This window comes from Capricornis sumatraensis, chromosome 7 (genome assembly GCF_032405125.1).
Source record: "Capricornis sumatraensis isolate serow.1 chromosome 7, serow.2, whole genome shotgun sequence".
NCBI classification, from domain to species: Eukaryota; Metazoa; Chordata; class Mammalia; order Artiodactyla; family Bovidae; genus Capricornis; species Capricornis sumatraensis.
In genome coordinates, this window is record NC_091075.1 from 38,312,311 (window position 1) to 38,336,583 (window position 24,273).

Here is a 24,273-nt window from a genome sequence, read left to right on the forward strand (position 1 = left end):
TTCCAAGTAGATATATATAGTCAAACCATATGATAAGCATCCAAAATTGTTAGCATAGCGTATAACCGGGCAAATGGTAATAAAAATAAGTGCTTTTTATGGAGTATATCATTGATCTTTACAGTGACCCTATAAAAGAGACTACAATGGAAAAGGCTCCATTTGGTAAACAAAACAGATCAAAGAGAGTTCACAGAATAAGAAGTGCAAATGACTAATAAGGATTTTTCATATCTTTAATGTTATGATAGAAATGTAAGTTTGAAAATGAGAAATCATTTTCACTAAATTAGGAAATACTTCACAAAATATTCAGACCTTGGATAGGGTAAGTTGAAGAATATAAACTGCCAGAGCCAGTGTGTGTCAGGAGCCTTGATACTTGTTCATATTCTCTGTGATCCAGAAACTTCATTTTCAGGAGTCTTTACCAGAAAGAAAAAAATCAGACTGAGAACAATGCATTATTTAAAATCATACACACATAAAATTGGAAACCATATAAATGTCTAAAAACATTTTAGGAAAAGTGACTGAATGGTTATATGTATAGAATATAGTATTATGCATGATTAAAATAGTTTATAGCACTAACAATATGGGATCTGATGAGATGTTAAGTAAAAATATTAGGATTTAAAATGATCAGAAATTGTATTTAAGTTACATTTTTTAAGAAGCATAGAAAAGATCCTGGAAGTAAATGTTAAATGTTTCTGGGTGTCCTCTGTTATTCTTTGGCTACATCTTGGCTTCTTTATTAGCATTTATTAATTTATTAATAAATTTATTAATCATTTATTAATCAAAAGGTTTCTTTACTTACTCCTCCCTCCCACCGTTGGATGACCTAGGAGAAAAGGTACATACATTGTCGGTAAGGTATATAGCGCCTGGCCCAGTGTAGGTAATGCATATTGATTGGGTAACATTGGATGAGGGGCCTTGAGATGACCTAATTTTTTTATTTTTCCCCATGGACCAGCAATATTTATATAATCAGAAAAGAAGACAAATTTTGTGTTAGAAGAAGTTTATGTTACGATTTTCTTTAGTAATCAGCCTAGTTTTCTAATGGTTGAACAGGAAGCAGAGTGATTAAAATCTAGATTAATGTAGAAGTGAAAAAAAAATGTATTCTGTGCAATAGAGAGGATTCTGTCCATTGTCCCACTGCCATTCCCTTGTATGGCCTTGGGACTGTGTTGCTCTGCCTTGTGAAAGTAGAATCTGTGCAGGGTTACATGTGCACCTATGGAAATAAAACATAGTTGGTCAAATCTTATGGATTGCTTAATACGATTTGCTATCTTGGCTCCTCTGCAGGTACTCTTGGTTGGCTGCTGTTAAACAATACTATATTTGGAGAAAAGAATTGTAATGGGATCTGATTTCATTTTTCCCTTTTCCTCCCACCTCCTCCCCTTAAGAGTAAATATTAATATGTTTTGTAGTTGGGGGCAATTAAAGTCTTTTAAAGTTGGGTCAGGTGAAACTTCCCATGTAATATTTGTTACCATTCTCTTAAATGTGCCAGTTTAAAAGATTTGACAGAAAAGCAGTAATTAAAAAAAAAAAATTAGAAGCAGTATGTAACAGTTAAATAGAGCGTTCTCATTTGGAACAATGCTGACAGAATAAAGGTGGAAGGAAGAAAATTTTGATAAACTGATTCTGCCTTAGAAAAGTGAGGAATATGCCTTCAGATTTAATCCTGAGTGTAAATAGGTGAATTTTTCTTAGAGATGAGTATCGATGGAAGCAAATACGCCTTTGCTTTCCGCACTTAGTTAAATCCGTTAATGAATGAACGCCACCTGTTAAGGTAATTGGTGTTTTCTGAACCGAAGAAGCCTGTGTGTGGCATCTAACAAGTCAGGTTTAAGAAAAAGATGTCAGCGACTTAAGACCCAGGTCACGTGACTCGGTCAGTCACCAGTCCTAGAAGCTGTGGGTCCGATTTCAACTCCAGGCAGTCCTCCCAGCCACGTGGGTTTAGCCAAATTAGAAGCAAACCCACACTTCCGAAAATGTTAGGAGCTGCCCTGGGCTCTCTGTGGGGCCTCTGGACCTGGAGCTGTGTTTTACATCAGAGCATATCGACCAAATGGAATTTTAGTGTTTTGCTGCTCTTTTGATCGTTTCATCCAGTCTTCGTCAGATCTGCCAGGCGAGATGGGGGCGGGAGCTCTCGCCATCTGTGTGAGTACAGGCCGCCTCTCTCGGTGGACGCTGCCAGGGCCCAGGAGAGGCCTCTGCCCTCCTGGTTTGGAGGAGATGTCTGTGTGACTTTGTTTTTCCTTCTTAGGAGGTGTGGGGAGATTTGTTCAGTTAAATTCCTAACTATTCACATGGACATTCAGCAGTATTCGGGGTGGTATTCCATATTATCGTCCAGTTTCCTTTTCCACATGAAGGAAGATGTATGCTGAGTTTACTCAGTTAAGTAAACTTACATACTGTATGTAAATCACTCTCCAGTGTTTTAGACTTTCTTGTTCTGAGTTAGGTATGAGTTAAATTGTAGTTATTGGAAATGTCTTGTACTTAGATTGAGAGCAAATTAAAAGAATTAAAATAACCATCAATTTCTTTGCTTCCAAGAATGTGTGTAACAAATTTTTGTTTCACATTTTTGTTTTCATTTAGTAATTCTAGAAGTTTTGTTTTAGCATGGTTGCTAAAAGTGATGGTGAAAGAGCTAAGTTGATAAACATGTTTAAATCCTTAACCAACCATACAAACTTCTGGTTATAATACAGTAGCACTAATAAATAAAATCCACGGAGAAAGGTGTGTATTTCTAGGGCTGAAATTCATGAATTTTCAAAAAAAGCAATTCTCTTGGTGCTTACATGTAACCTTTTGCAGTAAACCAAGTATATCTACAATTACATAAATTATAGAGTGCTGTAATTACATATTTTTAAATAATACACAGAAAATACATCTATCTCAAATTGGCACTGTATTCCAAGAGGCATTTTATTTGTCCTGGAGGTTTACTAAATGAGAAATATCTTACTCTGTATTATCATCTTTAACTGCTCTCTAGTGTTTCATCACATTTTGATCAGATCCTGTGAAGTGTCAGAATGAACTGTGTTTTTGTTGGAGTTCTGGTGGCATCCTAAATTATCTAGAAACATCTGGGAAATTTTTGACACGTAGGCCCAGAATGGCCACCAGATGGTGCACTAGCCCCACAGATTGAATTTTCTTAGTAAAACTGTAGGATAACTCCTTGGTTTTCAGCTCAGAACTTCTCAGCATCCTGTGTTCCTGTCTTCCTAACTCTTTTCCTTTCACCCCGATGCTTGGATGCCTGTAGCATCTAGGTGTGCAGCCGGTAGTCTTTTTTATCACTCCAAAGAGTTTCCTTCAAGATTCCTATTTTTCTTTGTGGAAAATACCGAGCTTATATTTGACCACACAGGTATACATTTTTCCAGCTTTATGAAAGAAAGACTTTAGAGCTGGAAATGTGTAAAGCAGCAGATTGACCTATTAGTCCTGACTTTTGCAAACATCTGATTGTTTGATTGGATCTTTGCTACTTGCTCTTAGTCTGCATATATTGGTCTCTACCTTGACTAAAATGCAGAGTAACCCATGTATGAAGTTCCATATTTTTCCTTAATTTATATCCAGTATATACAAAATTTCATTTAAGGTTGATATAGAAATCGTACAATTTAAGAGATTATTTGCTCCCAGGAGAAATAATTCTTAATCATTCCTACTCTTTAACTTTAGCTTGGTCTTTGATTGTGCTGTGTCCCAATTTTACTGTAGGAGGAAGCACATGTTTAGGAATCGAAGCATAATATTTCTGGAAATACAGCTATTGAAGATCAAAACACTTTATGTTTCTGACAGAAAAGTGAGAACTTCAAGTAAACATAAATGAATGCATGTGGGCTCATAAACTTAATCGTTTGGAACTTTGCTACTTAGACATATGTGTAGTAACTGCTCAGTATCCTGTTACTGAAGATAGTTGTTCTTCAGACAAAATAATTGAGTACCAAATGTTTGTAAAGTGTGTGTATGGGTGTGTGTGCATGAATTCTTGAAGTGGGAAGAGAGGTTTAAAGATTTTAAATTCCTGGTTCCTTTGACTTTCCCGTCCTCGTTTCCTGTTGATATCTTCTGTTTCCCAAATTGCCAGTGCTGTTAGTAAAACTGTAATGGACTCACAAACTTACTTAAATTACATAGAAGAGGTTGAGTATTTACTGGGGCATACTTACTTTTCCTCAGTAATCACCCCCAGGCAGAACAGGAAACTTATACTTGCCAACTGGCATTATCTTAGTTTCTTCTAGTTTTTAATACACTTTTGGATGATGACTCAGGCCTTCTCAGGTGAATCCTGAGTCTTTCAGATTCCCTGCCCTTCCAGTTCTTCTGTCCAAGGTGCCATGTGGTCATTTTGAGGTTAGGTGGGCTGAGACTAGGGAGTGGATGTTCTAATGGATGAATAAAGGAGGGACCTTGAGTGCCTATGTGTAGGTTCTTATACTCTTGACTGTTCTGCTGTGTGAGTGAGTTTAGGGACTGAGTCAGTGACTGGTGAATTTGGGGCTCAGTTCCCTTGGTATTGTCAGGCCCCAGCTATCATTCTGTCCTGACTTAGCCCCAACTCTTGGTGGTGCTGGCTACAATTTGAGGGGTATCCCAGGCTTTATAGCCTTTGTCCCTAATGTGAGCACATCCACTCCTGTAGCTTCACCATCTGGTGCTATCAGCTACCTTATTATACACATAGCACAGACAGGCCACAGTACAAAAAGGCTCGCAGACCAAATCAGGATACTCTTGTAGATTTATTGCACCAACCTAAGACACCACTCACAGAGAAGGTGATGACACCCCACTCCAGTATTCTTGCCTGGAAAATCCTATGGAGGGAGGAGCCTGGTGGGCTGCAGTCCATGGGATCACTAAGAGTCGGACACGACTGAGCGAGTTCACTTTCACTTTTCACTTTCATGCACTGGAGAAGGAAATGGCAGCCTACTCCAGTGTTCTTGCCTGGAGAATCCTAGGGACTGCAGAGCCTGGTGGGCTGCCTGCCGTCGCACAGAGTCGGATACAAATGCAGCGACTTAGCAGCAACAGCAAGACACCGCACACAGAGATGGCGATGGCACCTGACTCCAGTATTCTTGCCTGGAAAATCCCATGGAGGGAGGAGCCTGGTAGGCTGCAGTCCATGAGGTTGTGAAGAGTTGGACAGGACTGAGCGACTTCCCTTTCACTTTTCACTTTCATTCATTGGAGAAGGAAATGGCAACCCACTCCAGTGTTCTTGCCTGGAGAATCCCAGGGATGGGGGAGCCGGATGGGCTGCCGTCTATGGGGTTGCACAGAGTCGGACACGACTGAAGTGACTTAGCAGCAGCAGCAGCAGCAAGACACCGCACAAAGTAAGGGGGAAATGATGAGGTAGGTTTACCTACTTGGAAAGGGTTTAAATGGGACAAAAAGACCACCCTCCCCATGTTACATAATGTTCATCTTTCCTGTCTTTCTTGCCTTCTTGGCCGTATCAACCTTCTTTGATCGTGTTACATTTTTGAAGACCAGTATTGAGTGTGAGCTGGCTCAGCAGATGGAGTGTATCTGGAGCCAGCACAACTTGCTCTGTCGTCAGGGGCAAGTGTGCCTAGGTGTAAGTGTAACTTACTAAGACACCACTGCACAGCTATGAATTTTTATGTGCATATCTCAGGCAGAAAGCGCATGGGGCCAGAACGGGTAAAATCAATGGGCGACTTAGTAAAGACATAAATATTTGGTGTCTCATAAATGTCTGGTGCTTAACTTGGTTCTTTCATCTCTTTTTAATCATCTTCATCTTTTTCTTTGTAGAATATGTCTACCAAGCTAGCCTATGTCCTTATGTACTGTCAATACTTAGTTCTATCTGTTCTCCTTACAGTTTCTCTTGTTCTCAATTTAGCTGAACCAAATCTTCCTAAATAATACAGCAAACAAATATTATGTAAGAGCAGAGTTTCGAGACCATCAGAGATATCCTCTTGGTAGTTTCTAGTTTGATTATTTGGTACCAATTTCCTCCCATGCAGACTACATTTAGGTTTTTTAAATGCCATAATGAATTTAATTTCTTTAAGCTTTATTTGAGATTTTTGAAAAGCATGGGCTTTGTTTGGAGCCTGGCATACCTGAGTTTAAATATTGGTTATGTTACTATACTCTGATCTCAGACATTATTGAGCAGTATGCTACCTTGATAGTAGATTTTGGGGACTATTTGACCATCTGTTTAACTTCTTAGCATAATTTCTGTCATCTAGTAGGCAACCCTGGTGGCTCAGATGGTAAAGAATCTGCCTGCAATCCAGGAGACCTGCGTTTGGTCCCTGGGTTGGGAAAATCCCCTGGAGGTGGGCATAGCAACCCATTCCAGTATTCTTGCCTGGAGAATCCTCACAAACAGAGGAACCTGGTGGGCTACAGTCCAGGGGGTCTCAAAGAGCTGGACACAACTGAGCAACTAAGCACAGCACACAGCACAGTACATAGCAGTTTGGACAGAAGGGATCATGTCTTATTTGCATTACTTGCTTTTTGCTCAGGACTGGGCAGTAGTAGTTGTTCAGTAAACATTTGCACAGACAGGTCAGTCATGGCCTAGGTTTTGCAGTTCCCTGGGTATATTTTATTTTTGAACATCTTCCAGAATCTGAGAGTGTATCTGCAAAGGCATCTGTCTTCTTGGTGGTGTCTTTTTGTGTAAATGCACAGTTTTCTATTAACAAGAATTAGCAGGACAATTATAAATGTTTTGTACTTTTAACTGTTTGAGTCTCCAATTGAATATCTCAGGAATTCTTACTGTGAAGTTACATGTAGTGAAAAGATCTCACACATCCATTCCATCTCAGATGATGTTCAGTCTGGTCAATGCATAGCTTTCCCTCAGGTGGGCATGTAATCTGCTTCGATCAAGGTAACTAGCACTGCATGTTCCAGTAGATAAACCTTGAAATCTCAGTAGGTTGAGGCATGAAAATTAAACGACTCAGAGTCTCATGCAAGTTGTCAGAACCTCTCTCCCATCTGGTGGCTCTGGTATGTAGGCTTCCTCCATTCTGTGATCTATTAATTATCTTAGCATATTAGCATGTATCCCCTAAGTTATATCAGGGAAAGAAATGGAGGAGTCACACATGCTTTTTATCTGTCTCACTCTGGACGCGACTCATTACTCTTCTCATGATTCATTGCTTTGAACTAGTCACATGTTCCCACCTAAATGCAAAGATAGTTGGGACATGTGTAAACAAAAAGTCTCCCTGGCCGTAACCTAAATTGTTCAAACCAAACAAAGAGAAGGACATATGGTCCATGATTAGGGTAGCAGTCTGAATGTAAACAATGAATTAAGTACACGAAGTGCTGCTGGCAGATACGAAGAGAGGAGGCAGCCTAAAGATCTGCTTTTAGTTAATTGATCAGTAAATGGCAAGTACTGGTGACATTCACAAGCCATTGCATCTACCAAGTTAGGCTTCCATTCCTCTCAACGCCTTAGTAGTAGTTTAATGTGTTAGTAAATGTCATTGTTATTTCAGCTAGTTCAAGCTGGAATTTCAGTTGCTTGCATCAGAAACAACTAATACACCTCATCATTTGGTGGCTTACTGTTCTGTGGTTTGGGGAAGCTCATCATGCGTTGGAATGAGGCAAGATTTGAAAGGCTGGAGATACGGCTTTGAGTCTTGGCTCAGCCACTTCCTGGCTTGCCTAACATGACCCTGAGCAAGATGTTTAACCTCTCACTTTCCATCTGTCACAAGGGGGTATTAGTAGTTGAACTGGGTTGTTGTGAGAAACCAAACAAACACTAATGTGAAAATACATTGTGAATAGCACAGCATCATAAAATATTATCTTTGTTACATGGCTATCTGCTTGCCTTAAGGTGGTTTCCTTAATACTATCATTATCTGTTTTAAATAATACAAAAGGAACTCTATAATCTGAAGGGACTATTTATATTATTGGATTTAGGTCAAATTTCAAACAGGATTAAACATTTAATTTTGTTTTTTTTAAACAATAAACCAAGTACTGAAGAAGACTAGATTAATAGTCAAACAAAGATGTCTCTGTCTTCACATTTAAATTGTGTTGCAAGGAGAATTTTCATCTTTGCCCTTCAGAATCAGAAGTCAAAATAGGTCAATAGCAGAGTGATAGATAAATGTATCTACTCAGTGTGGATAAAGTCAGTAGTATCTAGGTTATTTCAGGTTTGTTTTTTTTTTAAATGGTTGGCTATGTGGATGGGTTTAATTTGTTAATACTTGTGCAGAAGATTTTGGGGAAATTTTAGTTACAGTGGTGGAAAGTGCAAACTAGCATGGAAGAATTAGGCCAGTTAAGTAGGGAAGACTATACTATAATGATAACGTTGATTAACTCTGTTTCATATCTTGAAGCTGTTGTGTCCAGTGGTTTCTGAAATAGAGATCATAAGAAAGCATATTTGAGTTGTTCTCTGTAACGATGAATTGACAATAGTTGATGAAGCGGTAGTATGGCAAGTCATAGCATAATTGTTTATGTGTCATATAACTAAATATAAGTTTATTTATCATATAGGTAACAGGCAGTTTGGAGATTTTTGTTTAAATTTATCATTCAAAATGAGTGTTCTATGGAAAGATTCTATATGACTTTATTTTATGACAATTCTAAAATATTACAGTTACTCCTTTAAGACTAAGTTGGGGGAGTTTAGCGTATCAGATATTAAAATAACAGGAATTAAATCAGTTTAATAGTGACTAGCTACTTGAAGAAAGATAATTGCTGTATTTCTTCCTCTTTCAACTAGAGATGGATCAAAGATAGAAATATCAAAGTAAAATCATAAAAATACTAGAATAACACATGTGTGAATTTAAAGATTAATTTTGGATCAAGGAATGTGTTTCAAAGGAAACCCAGCCCTGAAGAAAAAGATGGGTTAAGTTTTCTGCCAAATAGCCAAAATGTCTGTGCAACACAAATATCATAAGTTAAATGCCAGAAGGAAACTGCTGCTGCTAAGTCACTTCAGTCATGTCTGACTCTGTGCGACCCCATAGACGGCAGCCCACCAGGCTCCCCCGTCCTTGGGATTCTCCAGGCAAGAACACTGGAGTGGGTTGTAGTCTCCTTCTCCAGTGCATGAAAGTGAAAGGAAAGTCACTCAGTCATGTCCGACTCTTCGCGACCCCATGGACTGCAGCCTACCAGGCTCCTCCGCCCATGGGATTTTCCAGGCAAGAGTACTGGAGTGGGGTGCCATTGCCTTCTAGAACAGATATTTAAAACGCACATGACTCAAACAAGATGAATTATTTTAATATAAAAAAATTCCTACAAATCAGTAGGAAAAAGAAAACCACCGAATTAAAATTAGGCAGAGCTTATGATAGGAGGCTCACAAACAAGAAACATAAATGCAAATTCACAAAGAAAATTGCTCAATCTCATTCATAGTTAATTCATGAAATTTTTTAATACTCGTGGTTTATAAAATGGGAAACAGGCACTCTCATATGCTGTGAATCAAGCTGTAAACCATGAAAACATTTTTGTAGGGCAATGTGGCAATACTTATTAAAATTTATGATTTATACAGTAAGTTAAAGGGAAATTTATTTTGCTTTCATATAATCTAGTAGCAGGAAGCTCCTCTTAACTCTTAGAGGTAGTATTAAAAAAATTACAGCTTCATAAGCCTGTCCATCTAGCAATTGTGCCTCTAAGAATTTACCTTATAGGTATCTGTACAATTATGTAGAAATGTTTGTGTGATTGCTTATTGCTGAAATACTTGTAATATCAAGAACTGTAAATAACCTAAACATCAGTAAATAAGATTGGTTAAGTCAGTTATAGTGTCTTTATAGTATAATATTAGCAAATATATGTGCTAATATGGAAAGGCCTCCAAAATAAGCAAAAGCAAGGTAAATATACAAATGGTATAGTTACATTTGCCTTTATATATGTGTGTGTGTGTATATACACACACCCCACATTTTGTTTATTCATCTTTTGACAAGCTTTTGAATGGTAATCTTTACTTTTTGACTGTTGTGAATAATGCTACTATGAACATTGGTCTACAGGTACCTGTTTTAGTTCCTGACTTTACGGTATATACTCGAAGTGTAATTGATGGATCATACAGTAATTCTATATTTAACTTTTTGAGGAACCTCTATTTGCCATAGTGCTATATCATTTTACATCATCACCAGCAATGCATTAAGGGTTCCAATTTTTCTACATCCTATGCCAAAGCCTTTGACTGTGTGGATCACAATAAACTGTGGAAAATTCCGAAAGAGATGGGAATACCAGACCACCTGACCTGTCTCTTGAGAAACCTGTATGCAGGTCAGGAAGCAACAGTTAGAACTGGACATGGAACAACAGACTGGTTCCAGATAGGAAAAGGAGTACGTCAAGGCTGTATATTGTCACCCTGCTTATTTAACCTATATGCAGAGTACATCATGAGAAACACTGGGCTGGATGAAGCACAAGCTGGAATCAGGATTGCCAGAGAAATATCAATAACCTCAGATATGCAGATGACACCACCCTTATGGCAGAAAATGAAGAAGAACTAAAGAACCTCTTGATGACAGTGAAAAAGGAGAGTAAAAAAGTTGGCTTAAAGCTCAACATTCAGAAAACGAAGATCATGGCATCTGGTCCCATCACTTCATGGCAGATAGATGGGGAAACAGTGGAAACAGTGACTGACTTTATTTTTGGGGGCTCCAAAATCCCTGCAGATGGTGATTGTAGCCATGAAATTAAAAGATGCTTACTTCTTGGAAGGAAAGTTATGACCAACCTAGATAGCATATTCAAAAGCAGAGACATTACTTTGCCAACAAGGTCAGTCTAGTCAAGGCTATGGTTTTTCCAGTGGTCATGTATGGATGTGAGAGTTGGACTATAAAGAAAGCTGAGTGCCGAAGAATTGATGCTTTTGAACTGTGGTGTTGGAGAAGACTCTTGAGAGTCCCTTGGACTGCAAGGAGATCCAACCAGTCCATTCTGAAGGAGATCAGCCCTGGGTGTTCATTGGAAGGACTAATGCTGAAGCTGAAACGCCAATACTTTGGCCACCTGATGTGAAGAACTGACTCCTTTGAAAAGACCCTGATGCTGGGAAAGATTGAGGACAGGAGGAGAAGGGGACGACAGAGGATGAGATGGTTGGATGGCATCACTGACTCAATGGACATGGGTTTGGGTGGACTTCAGAAGTTGGTGATGGACAGGGAGGCCTGGCGTGCTGCATTTCATGGGGTTGCACAGAGTTGGAAACGACTGAGTGACTGAACTGAACTGAACCCAGCTCTTTATTTTCTGAATTTTTTGATAGTAACTATCTTAATGGGGGGACTGCGTGGTGGTTCAGGCAGTAAAGGGTCTGTCCACAATGCAGGAGACCCAGATTTAATCCCTGGGTCAGGAGAGTCTCCTGGAGAAGAGAAAGGATGGAGTTGCAAAGACCCAACTGAGCGACTAGCACTTTCACTTTCACTTTTCATCTTGATGGGTGTGAAGTGTATCTAATTGTGGTTCTGATTTGCATATGGTTAGTGAGTAGTGAAATCGAGCCTTTTTTGTGCTTATTAGCCACTTGTCTATCATTTTTGGAGAAGTGTTTATTCATTTTTGAAATGGGTTTGGTTGTGTTGAGCTGTATATGTTCTTAAACATATTTTGGACATTAAACTTGTATCAGATATATGATTTGCTAATCCTTTTTCCTGTTCTGTGGATTGTCTTTTCACTCTGCTGATAGTATCTTTAATGTACAAAAGTTTTTCATTTTAATGAAATAGTTTCTTTGTCTTTGTTACATGTGCTTTTTGGTATCTGTATTAACTTTGGTTATTTTCTTAGGTTACAGCTATTACTTGTTTCTTGGCAACATTTTTCTAATGAGTTATTTCAAGAAAATTGCGATGTTCCTTTATTCTTTTAAAAATACTGTCAGTTTAGTTGCTATGTTCCTTTTTCCTTACTCACATTTCAATGAGATGGATTTTTGTACTTCAGTATGTAGAGGGTCCTGTGGGGTGTAGTGATGAGAGGTCAAGGTAGCTTTTCAAATTTTCAACAGTGAGACACCCTCCTGTATTGCTACCAAAGGACTGTTTTCTTGAATGTGGGCCTTCTATTTGCCCATTGCTCTGCCTTCTCTCAGAAGCTCACCTGGTCAGGAGAGCTCTACTGACTTTTCTTCATAAACTTGCTCTCCAAGGTCATGAACTGACTATTAGGCAGTGAATTTTCCTGGTGCTTCCTGATAACTGCCTCTTGGGATGCCTGTAGATATTTTCTGTACCTTTTTCCTCTATGCAGTTGAGCCCTGTTCAAGCTCCCAGAGTGTGCTCTATCTTTAAAGTAATACATATTTGTAGGAGATTTTAAAGAACGTCCAGTCCTGGGCTCCTACTGATCCTCCCCAGACTCCTCCTAGAGCTGGTGTGATGTCTGCGATGTTTCCCGTCCCATCTTTGCCTTTAGCAGCAATAAGACACAAATTGGACCTTATAGCTTCTCTGTCTTCTGTTGATTTACTTTCCTGCTTAATCTGCTTTGTATGTCTCTGAAAATATAGCTGTTTTGTTTCATAGTGTTTTCTTTAAAACAGTATTTATCTTTTTAAAAGTATTAACCTAAAATAACCAATTAAAAAAGATGAATCAAGTGTTCCTTTATTGCTTTGATTATATATAAACTTGCTGTGTAGTAGGGGTCTATATTGAGTAAACAGCTTAATTTGTAATCAGTTCTTAATGTGTGAGGTTAATTACATGTCTCATCCTTGAAAATATTGAGCTGTAATGCCAAGATTGCCTATTTACACTATCTGTTAATAGACGCAACATACTGACTGTACTGAGTAAAAGACAGAATAAAGAAAAGGACTGTTAGCAGAAAGAATGTTAATTTAGGTTTTAAACATATAGACAGGATTTCTAAGAAAACTTTGAATTTCTAATAAAAATTTTATAAATTTTGATACTAATGTGCAAAATGATTTTGTCTTTATCTTTCAAAAGTCATACCTGTATATTTTAAGAAATTGAGATACTTGGAGAATAATTAGATTATTAGGCTATCTACCAACCACAAGGTTTGACCATGGTGCCTTTTTCAACCTCAGTCGTTAGTTCACACAAACATTTGAGTACAGAAGTGGTTAAGGATCTCTGAATTGTTTTGAGAAGAAATCAGAGTAATTTCCTGGAAGAAGGATGATAATGATGATGACTGTAACAATTGGTACTTACTAAGTGTGCCAGACACTCTTCTCATTCTTACATATATATGAGCTCCTTCCAACTTCATTTATTGCTATATTGCAGGAACTCCTGGTATCCCCATTTCATAGATGGGGAATCTGAGTGTAAGTGACTTGTTCAGGTTTGCATGGCTAATGATATTGGAATGGGATTCAAAACAGAGTCTGGTTCCACAGTCCATGCTCTAAACCAGTATGCTATGTTATGTCTGTAAGAAAATGATAAAATTTGTGTAATCTGATCTCTTTGTCAGCGGTTTTTGATGCTACATTTAAGGCTGCTTTCAAAGTTTCATTATTATAGGTTACTTTTTGGCTGCTTACTCACCAGATAAACCTGGTTGACTGAAATTTTCCATGTATTCTTTTGAAAGATAGTTACAGATTTTTAAACTCACACCAAAATAGTAGTGGTTACAGATCTGACTTAATAACTTCCTTGGTAACAGAAGTGACAGTTCTTGCCCATACTACTCTGTAGTAGCTAACACTATGCCTTATTTAGAATATTAATAGATACTAAATCTATGTTACAACTTTATTGTTGTTCAGTCGCTCAGTCGTGTTTGACTTTTTGCGACCCCATGAAGGGCAGCATGCCAGGCTTCTCAGTCCTTTACTATCTCCTGGAGTTTGCTCAAACTCGTTTATAACTTTATACATTTGCTGAATTTTACTAGGGAAATCTGGCTTTCAAATATGACCTATTAAGAGATGTCTGTGAAAGTGGGTGTGATTCTGTAGACTGTAAGATTCAAAATCAAAATGAAACTACAGAAATCCTACTAAAAATCACAATTGTAGAATTTTCTTTGTGTAGCTGTCATGTGTCACATGTAGTAGTTGTCATAGTTTGTTACTATAATTATATACAAACTACTTTAATGTTAATATAACTTTACATTAAGGAGAGGAACATGGAGTATGGTGAAACTCTTACCAGCTCCATGCTGCTGCTAAGTCACTTCAGTCGTGTCCGACTCTGTGCGACCCCATAGACGGCAGCCCACCAGGCTCTGCCGTCCTTGGGGTTCTCCAGGCAACAACACTGGAGTGGGTTGCCATTTCCTTCTCCAGTGCATGAAAGTGAAAAGTGAAAGTGAAGTTGCTCAGTCGTGTCCGACTCTTAGCGACCCCATGGACTGCAGCCTACCAGGCTCCTCCCTCCATGGGATTTTCCAGGCAAGAGGACTGGAGTGGCTCCATGACGTTTACCAAATCACTTCTTAACTCTTTGATCTTTGTTTCCTCATCTCTATGATGGAGATAGTGTTTCTCTTTTTAGATTGTAAGATCTACGTAAACCTGCACGTACAATATCGACACTTCGGTTAGTTTCATTCATTCTCAAAAGGGTGTATTTCCCCTAATCTGCTTCCCCTGTCCTCAAATAAAATTTTTTGCTTTTTGCCATCTTTTTAGTGTTTAGAGTCACAGATCCATACATTTACATAGGACATATGCTTTATTAAAAACAACCCTCAGTTAATTATGTTAAACCATATTAAAATTTATCTTTTAAATTACTTCCTTGGGGACAATTTTTCTGTTACAAGGAAGAAACAAACCTATATGAGGTTTTCACTGTGATAACGTGAATGAACTGTAAATTGCATTTTTCTTTATAACATGTACAGTCTTGTTGAAATTGCTTAAGTTGTGATTACCTGAAACTTTGCTATTTCAGAGATTATAGCATTTTGAATGTCAAAGAGAATTAGTTGATTTTATGTGCCAATATATCAGTGAGATATTCAGATAAAATCAAATCAGAGAAACAAGTGTTCCTTCTACATATTTATATTTCTAGTCCTTCAAATTAAAGCTGCCTTAAGATGACATCTAGATAAATCTTCATTTTCAGTAGCATCTTACTATTACAGGATCTGCATGGGATTTCAGTGTTCTGACAAATGTTTTATTTTCCTGTTAACCAGGTACTTGTGAGTCACACCCCCGGTTACTGTAGTAATCTGTCTTAGATACTGCCGTGTATTGCTCCCTCTCTTAGTTACGGTTAAGTTGTGGCTTTAGGTTTCTCATTATCTTTCACTTCTTTTAATCATTATATCCGTGTATGCCATTCCTAACACTGAGCAGCATTTGCGAGTTGTTAGGGATTGAGGTTTGAGCTGACATAAAAACAAGTGAAGACCACTCCTCTACAGCCTCCAGTCCTTAGCCTTCAGCTCAGGTGATTGTGTAGTAAGCATGCAGCCTCCTGTGGTAAATATAACTGACTGCTCTTTTTTCTCACGCTATTTTAAGCAAAGTAAAACAGCGGTGCGGCTGAAAGAAGACATGAAAAGGATGGTGGCGGTGCCACTACACGCGCAGAGCAGTCCCACCTACACCAAGCTGTTCGGAGTCAGTCTCCAGGACCTCCACCGGCAGGGGCTGACCGAGAACGGTGTTCCAGCGATCGTGGGGAGCATAGTGGAGTACCTGACCGCGCACGGTAAGTCCAGTCGTGTCGGGTAACTCTGCTATTTTTACAAAAGAACGTTTCAGTGTGAATTCATCATGCATTACCTGAATCTTCCCTAAAACACCTTAATCAGAATATTGAATTATGGCAAAATATACCCTGCCCTTATAAAAGGATGTTGAGAGCATTTGGACTGTTTAACATTATTTGGAAAATACTTCATTCAGCTTACCATGGAGAAATCACTTTAGTTATTGAGGTTTCTAGTTTGGAATGATTCCTAGTGTAAAGTACTGAAAGACACTGTTTTAATATTAATGCTGAATTCTCTTTGACTCATTCCCTCTGAGAGTCAATACTTTTTAATGGAACAGAATACTTTGAGTATCTCTTTCTTGTTTGAGGTCAGTCATGAACTTACTGAATATGTTGATTGCTTTCAAAACTCAGCAGAAATAGCAAAAGAAAGTATTATGTATAGCCTACTGTGGTGTTGGGAGGGGACATAAACTTTTGGAATGATGAAATTGTGTAAAATAATTGCAGACTGCCATAGAACATTGAATGATAAAAAGAAAGCCATATCCTCTCTTTGTTAGTGAGAGCAAGTATGTTTTACAGCTTTTTAAATTATTTTATTTAAAATAGGACTTAAAAACCTGGATGACTTGAGAGAATGTTGTTGTTGCTGTTTAGTCGCTTAGTCCTGTCCGAATTTTTGTGACCCCATGGACTGTAGCACACCAGGGTTCCCTTCCTGCCTGTTTCCCACAGTTTATTCAAACTCATGTCCATCGAGTCGGTGATGCCATCCAACCATCTCATCCTCTGTCGCCCCCTTCTCCTCCTGCCTTCAATCTTTCCCAGCATCAGGGTCTGTTCCAGTGAGTCAGTTCTTCACATCAGGTGGCCAGAGTACTGGAGCTTCAGCTTCAGCATCAGTCCTTCAGTGAATATTCAGGGTTGATTTCCTTTAGGATTGACTGGTTTGACCTCCTTGCTTTCCAAGAGACCCTCAAGAGTTTGAGAGAATGATGCTTATCAAATGAGGGCAGGGTGATGGGAGGGCTCCAAACTATAATAAATATCAGTAAACTTTAAGAGATTTGGAAAGAAGCTGTTCTGAGGGAAGAGCTTTGTAATCTTCATTTTCTATGCTGAAACAAACATTTCTATACTAAAACAAAACTCTTTGCAGAGTAGAATATGAAACTTGTGGATATTTTTAAAGATAAAACTTGAGAGTTGGAAGATAGTCTATACTTTGTGCAGTTTGCGTCCCCTGACTCTTGGCATGATTGTAAGTCAGTTGCCCCTGCCGAGGAGGAGGCTGCAGGGAAATGTTCCACTTTTCCTCTGTAGGAACATGTATGTGCTGTGACAGGGACTGAATGGCAGCAGTTCCGGCCTTAGAAGGAATTTTGTGTTAATTGAAAAACAGCCATTTGCTCAGGTTATTTGGTATGTAGATGAGAAAATATTATAGTATTTTGCTTTGAAAACTGAAGAGCCAGGGACTCACTGCATTCTTACCTCCTAGGAGTTAGTGTTTGGAGAGGAAGATAGCTGCAGGAGGGTGAGATTCTTAGAGAACAGTTCTAGGTTTGTTCGAACACTTGAAGCAGGTTAAACACAACGGTGCTATATGCAGCATGGCAGGAAGATGGGCCCTTGGCCTACAAAATCTTGAAGCCAGGTGTTGTAGTGTTAAAGGTTTGACAGGACTTAGTTACACACTCACTATTGAGCAAAACTGTAACCTCTGACTTAGATACAAGACAATCACTAGATAATTCATTTAATATCTTAAATAGGATTGTTTGGTATTTCTCATTTGGATGCCAAACTGTGACCACCTAAGATAATATTTTCATTATGGCATCACCAATATTCTGACCTTTTACCCAACAATGATTAAGTAATAGCCTTTTGAGGTTACTCTTATGTAAAATTGGGCTTCCCTGGTGGCTCAGATTGTAAATAATCTGCCTGCAATGGGGGAGACCTGGGTTTGATCTCTGGGTCAGGAAGATCCCCTGGAGAACGGAATGTCATCCCACAACAATATTCTTGCCTGGAGAATTCTATGAACAGAGAAGCCTGACTGGCTTCCATGGGGTCACAAAGAGTTGGATACAACTGAGCGATTAACACTTTATGTGAAATCATTTTTATTTTTAATCTTTTAAAACAATATTGAATAACTACTAAATTTATGTGGTTTGAAATTCAGAAAGGTATACAGTGAAAAGTCTCTCCCTCCAAACCCTGTCCCCTGATCATTCATCTTGCCCTCCCCAAAACAATACTACTAAACTATTTTTTGCTATGTTCTTGCAAAGATATTTGAATATATAAGCAAATTTGTGTATTTTCCTTTTCCTTTTTAATGTTAGCACATCATGCACACTGTTTATGAATCTTCTTTAAAAAAAATCACTCAACGGTATATTTTGAAGACTCATTTTGCATAAGGAGCTTTCCTCATTTAATCCTTTATTCCTCTGCATGCTGTTACACTTTATGTATATGTGTGTCACTGTGTTAACTTGTCACATCCTGATCAGCATTGAATTATTCCAGTCTTTCGATGTTTGCAGACAATGATTCAGTGACCGACCTTTACCATGTATCAAGCACTGTGATGTGCCTATAGACTAACCTTCTGAAAGTAGGCTTATGGATCAAAAGATACGTGCACTAATAATCTTAGGAGTTGAGCTAGTTTACCTTCACACCATCAGTGTATGAAAATCTGGGCAAATTTTGAATTAGAGATTGCGTTCTTCTATTTCTCCTTAGTGTACCCTTCATTGTACTTTAATAGGGTGTATTCAGGTAATACAAAACTAAATGTTTTAGTGGGCTCAGTCAGCTATCAAACACATGGCCCCTGCCCTGGAAACACTGCCCTGGAGTCTTAACTACTAGACCACCAGGGAAGTCCTTCAGTCAATCATTCTTAGCCAGGGTTAAGAATACCCTGGTTAAGAATATGTGTTCAAAATACACATTCATTGACAGTACCTCGGATCTACTGAATCAGAGTCTTGACAGGCACCTGCCCTTTATTTTGAAAAGCTATGTAGTTAATTACACTGTAGACAACCAGGAGCCGCCTTCTGTATTTGGAACTATTAGTTAATAAACCATAGGGCCCGTGTAAGTCTGAAGTGTGGTATGGAGTTTGAGGAGCTTCCCTGGTGGCTCAGTGGTTAAGAATTCCATCTGCCAATGCAGGAGACTTGGGTTCAATCCTCAGGTCGAGAAGAACTTCTGGAGAAGGAAATGACAACCCACTCCAGTATTCTTGCCTGGGAAATCCCACGGATAGAGGAGCCTGGTGGGCTACAGTCCATGGGGTCACAAAAGCGTCGGACATGACTTAGTCACTAAACAACAAAAACAAAATGGAGTTTGAGGGCAAGACACTTCAGTTGGTTTTGTTTAACTGTTTTATAGCTTAAGTCAACAAGTATTTATTATGCACCTGTGAGACAGTAGGCACTCTGTCAGATATGGGATTAGGGATGATTGGTTGTATAATTAACTGTATTTAGATATTATGGTCATACTTTGTTGTTTAATGTAAATGTAGATATCTAACAACTTGCTGTGAGGGAAACCTTTTACTATTATCAAGGAATTTTAGAACAGAAAGTGTGTATAAGGCACTCTATTAAGACCTTTTAAATAGACTTTTATTTGGCCACCTAATGCAAAGATGCGACTCATTGGAAAAGACCCTGATGCTGGGAAAGATTGAGGGCAAGAGAAGGGGGCAACAGAGGATGAGATGGTTGGATGGCATCAGCGACTCAGTGGATATGAGTTTGAGCAAACTTCTGGAGATAGTGAAGGACAGGGAAGCCTGGCGTGCTGCAGTCTATGGGGTCGCAAAGAGTCAGACACAACTGAGCAACTGAACAACAAAAATAGACTTTGGATTTTTATAAAAACAAAAAAAAACCACAAAATTTACATGTATTTTTCCATTCAAAGGAAAATCTTGAAGTTATGAGTCATATCATGTTTATACTGATCAGTTATTTTAAAATAACTAATCTTGTTTACTGTGTTACTAGATTGCTTCTACTTGAACATGAAGATGCTGTGCGATATTTAAATAGTGTAGGATTCTCTACTTACCACCAGATGTCAGAATATGCATACATATTGTCATATGACTGTCTGGACCAGTGTGCTAATAAGAAAAATTCTGACTTCTGGCATGTTCGGTTTCTGTTGATGGATTCATACGATCATACATGTATTCATTAGATTTTTAAATAAATACTTCAGTTGTAGCTGTCAGTGCTGTATACTGTTATTTTTTGGCATTGCTAATCCATTAAATTGATGTTTCATTATGATTAATCTACATCTCATGAAATCAAATGTGACAGAATCTCAAATGTACGAGAGTAACTCCATGAAGCTTTCTAAACATCTCCTCCCTCTGAATGTTTCTGTTGTAATCATTTCCTAAAAATTTATAATAGGAAACATTAGAGACTGTATAGTCTGGTAAGTTTCATATGGGTATAGTATATAAGTTCATAAGGGACTTTAAAAAACTATATGGATTCTTTTTGCCAGAGTAAATTAGCCGTGTCCTGATTGGAAAGTCACTAAGTATCCTTCGAGTTGTTTGGGTGAGAAAAGTTCCTGAGGGGAGAGTTCTGCAAATAAGTAGAATCAGGGCAGAAAAAATGGTTGAGAAGCATTGACTTTGGTGATTTCTATTTGTAGCTTCTCTGTCCTTTATTAAGGTCCACAGGGATCAGGAATGTTTAAGACTAAAGCCAGTTCTTGGAGCTGGCTAGTTATTTTTTACTAACTGAAAGTACATTTATTTGAGGAAGGGGTCAGAAAACCTTGTTGGAAGAGGAAACCTCAGGTCAAAGCTAGAAAATTACTGTGAAATCAGATCCAGGGGCATTTGCTGGGCCAAAAGCAGGCTCTCGAGCTGGGTAGATAGAGGACTATATTGTCAAGTTATGTATCTTCAGAATTTGGGCCTTGACCAGGAATGGGATTCTCTTTTTTGGGGCGCTATCTGCTTGATGCCAGAATATGTTTCTGAAGTTATAAATGAAGCTTTGTAGAGGAAACAGACTTTGAAAACTTTAAAAATGACTAAGCTGAAGTCTCCCTGTAGTAACTGATCCTCTGCAGCATTAAAGCAAGTGGCACATCACATGAGTTATCTGTTGGTGCAAAACAGATGACCCCAAAACATAGTAGCTTAAAACTGTTTATTATCCCACAGTTCCTATGGGTTAGAAATTCGGACACAGCTTAGTCATGTCCTCTGTTTTAAGGTCTCTTTTAAGGCTGCAGTCATGGTGTTGGCTGAGGTTACCATTCATATCAGGACTTGACTGGGTAAAAGTTCACGTCCAAGCTCATTCATGTGGCTGTTGGCAGGATCCGGTTCCTTGTGGCCTGTTGACCTGAGGGTCTGGGTTACTCACTGACTTGTCCAGAAACTGCCCTCAGTTCCTTGCCACGTGGACCTTTCTGTAAGGGAGCTCACAAAATAACAGCTGATTCATCATAGTGAGCAAACAAGAACAGTCAGAGAGAGAACGCAAGCAAGCAATGTAGACATCACAGTCTTATAACCTAATCTCAGAAGTGAGGTTGCAACCTCATCACTTTCTCTTGTTCAGAAGCTAATCACTAGGTCCAGACCACACTCGAGGAGGGGAGAGGATTCCACACAGTATGAATACCAAGAGGTGAGGGTCAGTCACTAGGGCCTGTTGAGAAGCTGCCTAGCTCACAAACAGCCTGGTGTCTCCTCTATTACATGGTGGCCTAGCCATACCAATTGTGAAATATTTTAAATATCATCTCCGGTTCCACAAATTTTTGTCAAAATTGAGCTAAAATTCATATCAATTTTTGATACTTGTGTTCTTCGTAATCCAATAATACATGTATATGTAGAAGTACAAAAACATCTTACCAGATGACAAATTCCATAAGGATCCTGGTGGTATTTGAAGTTTTTTTCTCAGAGTTGGTTTTTTGTTTTAGTACCTAACATACTGCAGGGCACTTTGCTGAATTAAAGGATTCATAAATGTCTTATCAAATTACAAAGCAAAATGAAATTAGCTCTCTTTTTCTTTAGAAAGAGAAATACAGTTAGAGGAAAGAGAGACACTAAGGCTGACAGGCACAGACACCTGCCGTCTAAGTAATTCAGACAGGCTTCGGTGCTTAGGTTGTTGGCTGAAATTCACCACTGGACTCTCAGAAAGACAGTGGCGAGTTGAGTCCATGGGTTACTCTTGGATTGTTTCTCACACCTCCAGCATTCCTCCACCATCTGACTCACTTGCTTTCATGGTACTTTGTCTCCTTGAACCCAGCACACTGAGCTGGAAATCATTGTCCTCTACCTCAAACCAGCTGCCACCCTTCCACCACAACCCCCTCCCCACCTCATTCTTTACAGTACTTTTCCCTGAATCCCTAGTTTTCAAATATTAAAGTTCCTTTTCAGCCTTCCCCACATCTCTGTTTTCTTCGTATGTACCAAGTTCCCAAATAATCTTTATTCTCTCCTTGCCACTCCCTTCCCACCATAGTCTCTGTCTTACTGCCTTATGTAGACTGTAGTCACCCTAAGGCAAGCTCTCTGTCCCCTGCGTTCTCTACTACTAGCTAGGTCTTCTTTCAACCTTGTTTATGTTGTCTCCCACAGTCAAGCACACATTTAATGCTCCATTGATAAATTATGATAAAGTCTTTGCCCTTGTCTTGACATGCATTACCCTATACTTACCATTTCTTCCATTTTATTAACCCATGACTCTTTGCCTTAAACACTTCATATTTTCACCTGCCTACCTTTCTCTCCTCCTCTCTCAGCTTCTCTATTCATATATTGGTTTCTCTTTGTCAGGGATCGATTACGTTTTTTGGGGTTGTGAGGCTTAATCCTTTTGTGGCCCTCTTTAAGAGAAAGAATACAGAATTAAGAGTACAGAAAAAGGGTAGAGCACTGGAGAAGGCCCCAATAAATGCGAGGCTTCTCCGTGAAGCCTTCTCGGCTGACCCCAACTAACACTAATAATCACAGATCAATAGGCTAAAGGCCAAGATCTTTTCTTAACTATTTTACAGTCTCTAAGCCTTACAGTTTGTATTTATTGATTACTAAAGAAGTAAGAGTTCTTTATCAAATAATTTCAAAGGTAATCACATACAGGGAAGAAGTTTCTTACATACATGTTATTCTTTTTTACATAGTTGTTCTCAAAATGATAAGCTGTTTTTGGAGCCCAGAGGAAATTTCTGTCGTATACTGTAGAAGATGATATGAATGACATTTCTTTGTAGAGTAGTGTGTGATCTGTGTTTGTTGTGTCCTGACCTTATTTTTAGAGGTCAGCTTTCACAGCAATCATATATGATGTTTCGGGTTGATATATAGTAAATGGGAAAACTTATTATTCTAAGAAAACATTTTTGTAAAATGTGAAAACCTTCCAGTGCTTGATAATTATTCAGGAAATTTTATACTGAGGTTTGATTGTTACTGTCCTTTCGAGTTTGTATTTGTGAGAGACCTCTGTTTATTTTCTGTGTGTCGTCTTGGCTGTTTCAGGACTCACCCAGGAAGGCCTTTTCCGGGTGAATGGCAACGTCAAGGTGGTGGAACAGCTTCGATGGAAGTTTGAGAGCGGGGTGCCCGTGGAGCTAGGGCGAGATGGGGACGTGTGTGCGGCGGCCAGCCTGTTGAAGCTCTTCCTGAGGGAGCTGCCTGAGAGTGTGATCACCTCCACGCTGCAGCCTCGTTTCCTTCAGCTCTTACAGGGTCAGTACACCAAATCCTTCTAGGAATTAAAGCAATTTTATTTTTCACCTAACAGATTTTAAATATTTGCAATTTCTCCATTACTGTCACCTTGTATCTTATTCTAGATCTTTACCTTCTACCCTAAAATAATACTAAATTAATTATGAAATGCTATTATTAAATATAATTTCTAAGACTGTTGGCATATGAATATATAAATAACATAGTAGTTAAAAGCCCTGGTGCTTTTGGGCCAAAGAAATTCTTTTCTGACTAGTGACTGCCATCAAAGTACTAAGACTGAGGCATTAAATTCTGTGTAGGGAATATTGATTAAATTGTGTTTGCTTAGTGTCCTTTGAGACTGAAAAGTCACTAGTGTGCTTTCTCATAAGCAATATTGAGTCCTAAAATAGTATTTGTTTTATATAGTTGAAGTTAAAATTGATTGTTTAGAGGTTCTTAAGCATCTGTTTTTCTTTGAGGTAGCATTCATTTGCAATATTATGTTGGTTTCAGGTATACAACATAGTGATTCAAAATGAAATGTTTATATGTTATACTTCATTTAAAGTTATTATAAAATGTTGGCTATATTCCCTGTGCTGTCCAATATATCCTTGTACCTTGTTTATTTTATCTGTAATAATCTGTGCCTCT

The 24,273-nt window shown here is 38.6% G+C and overlaps 1 protein-coding gene across 1 annotated transcript in view; it reads left to right on the forward strand.

Moving 5' to 3' along the window:
* Positions 1 to 24,273, forward strand: part of FAM13A (family with sequence similarity 13 member A) — a 334,488-nt gene that overhangs the window by 22,379 nt on the left and 287,836 nt on the right. The window contains exons 2-3 of the mRNA XM_068974938.1: positions 15,638 to 15,827; positions 23,422 to 23,631. Of these exons, the coding sequence (XP_068831039.1) occupies positions 15,638 to 15,827; positions 23,422 to 23,631 (400 nt within the window). The remainder of the gene's footprint in view (positions 1 to 15,637; positions 15,828 to 23,421; positions 23,632 to 24,273) is intronic.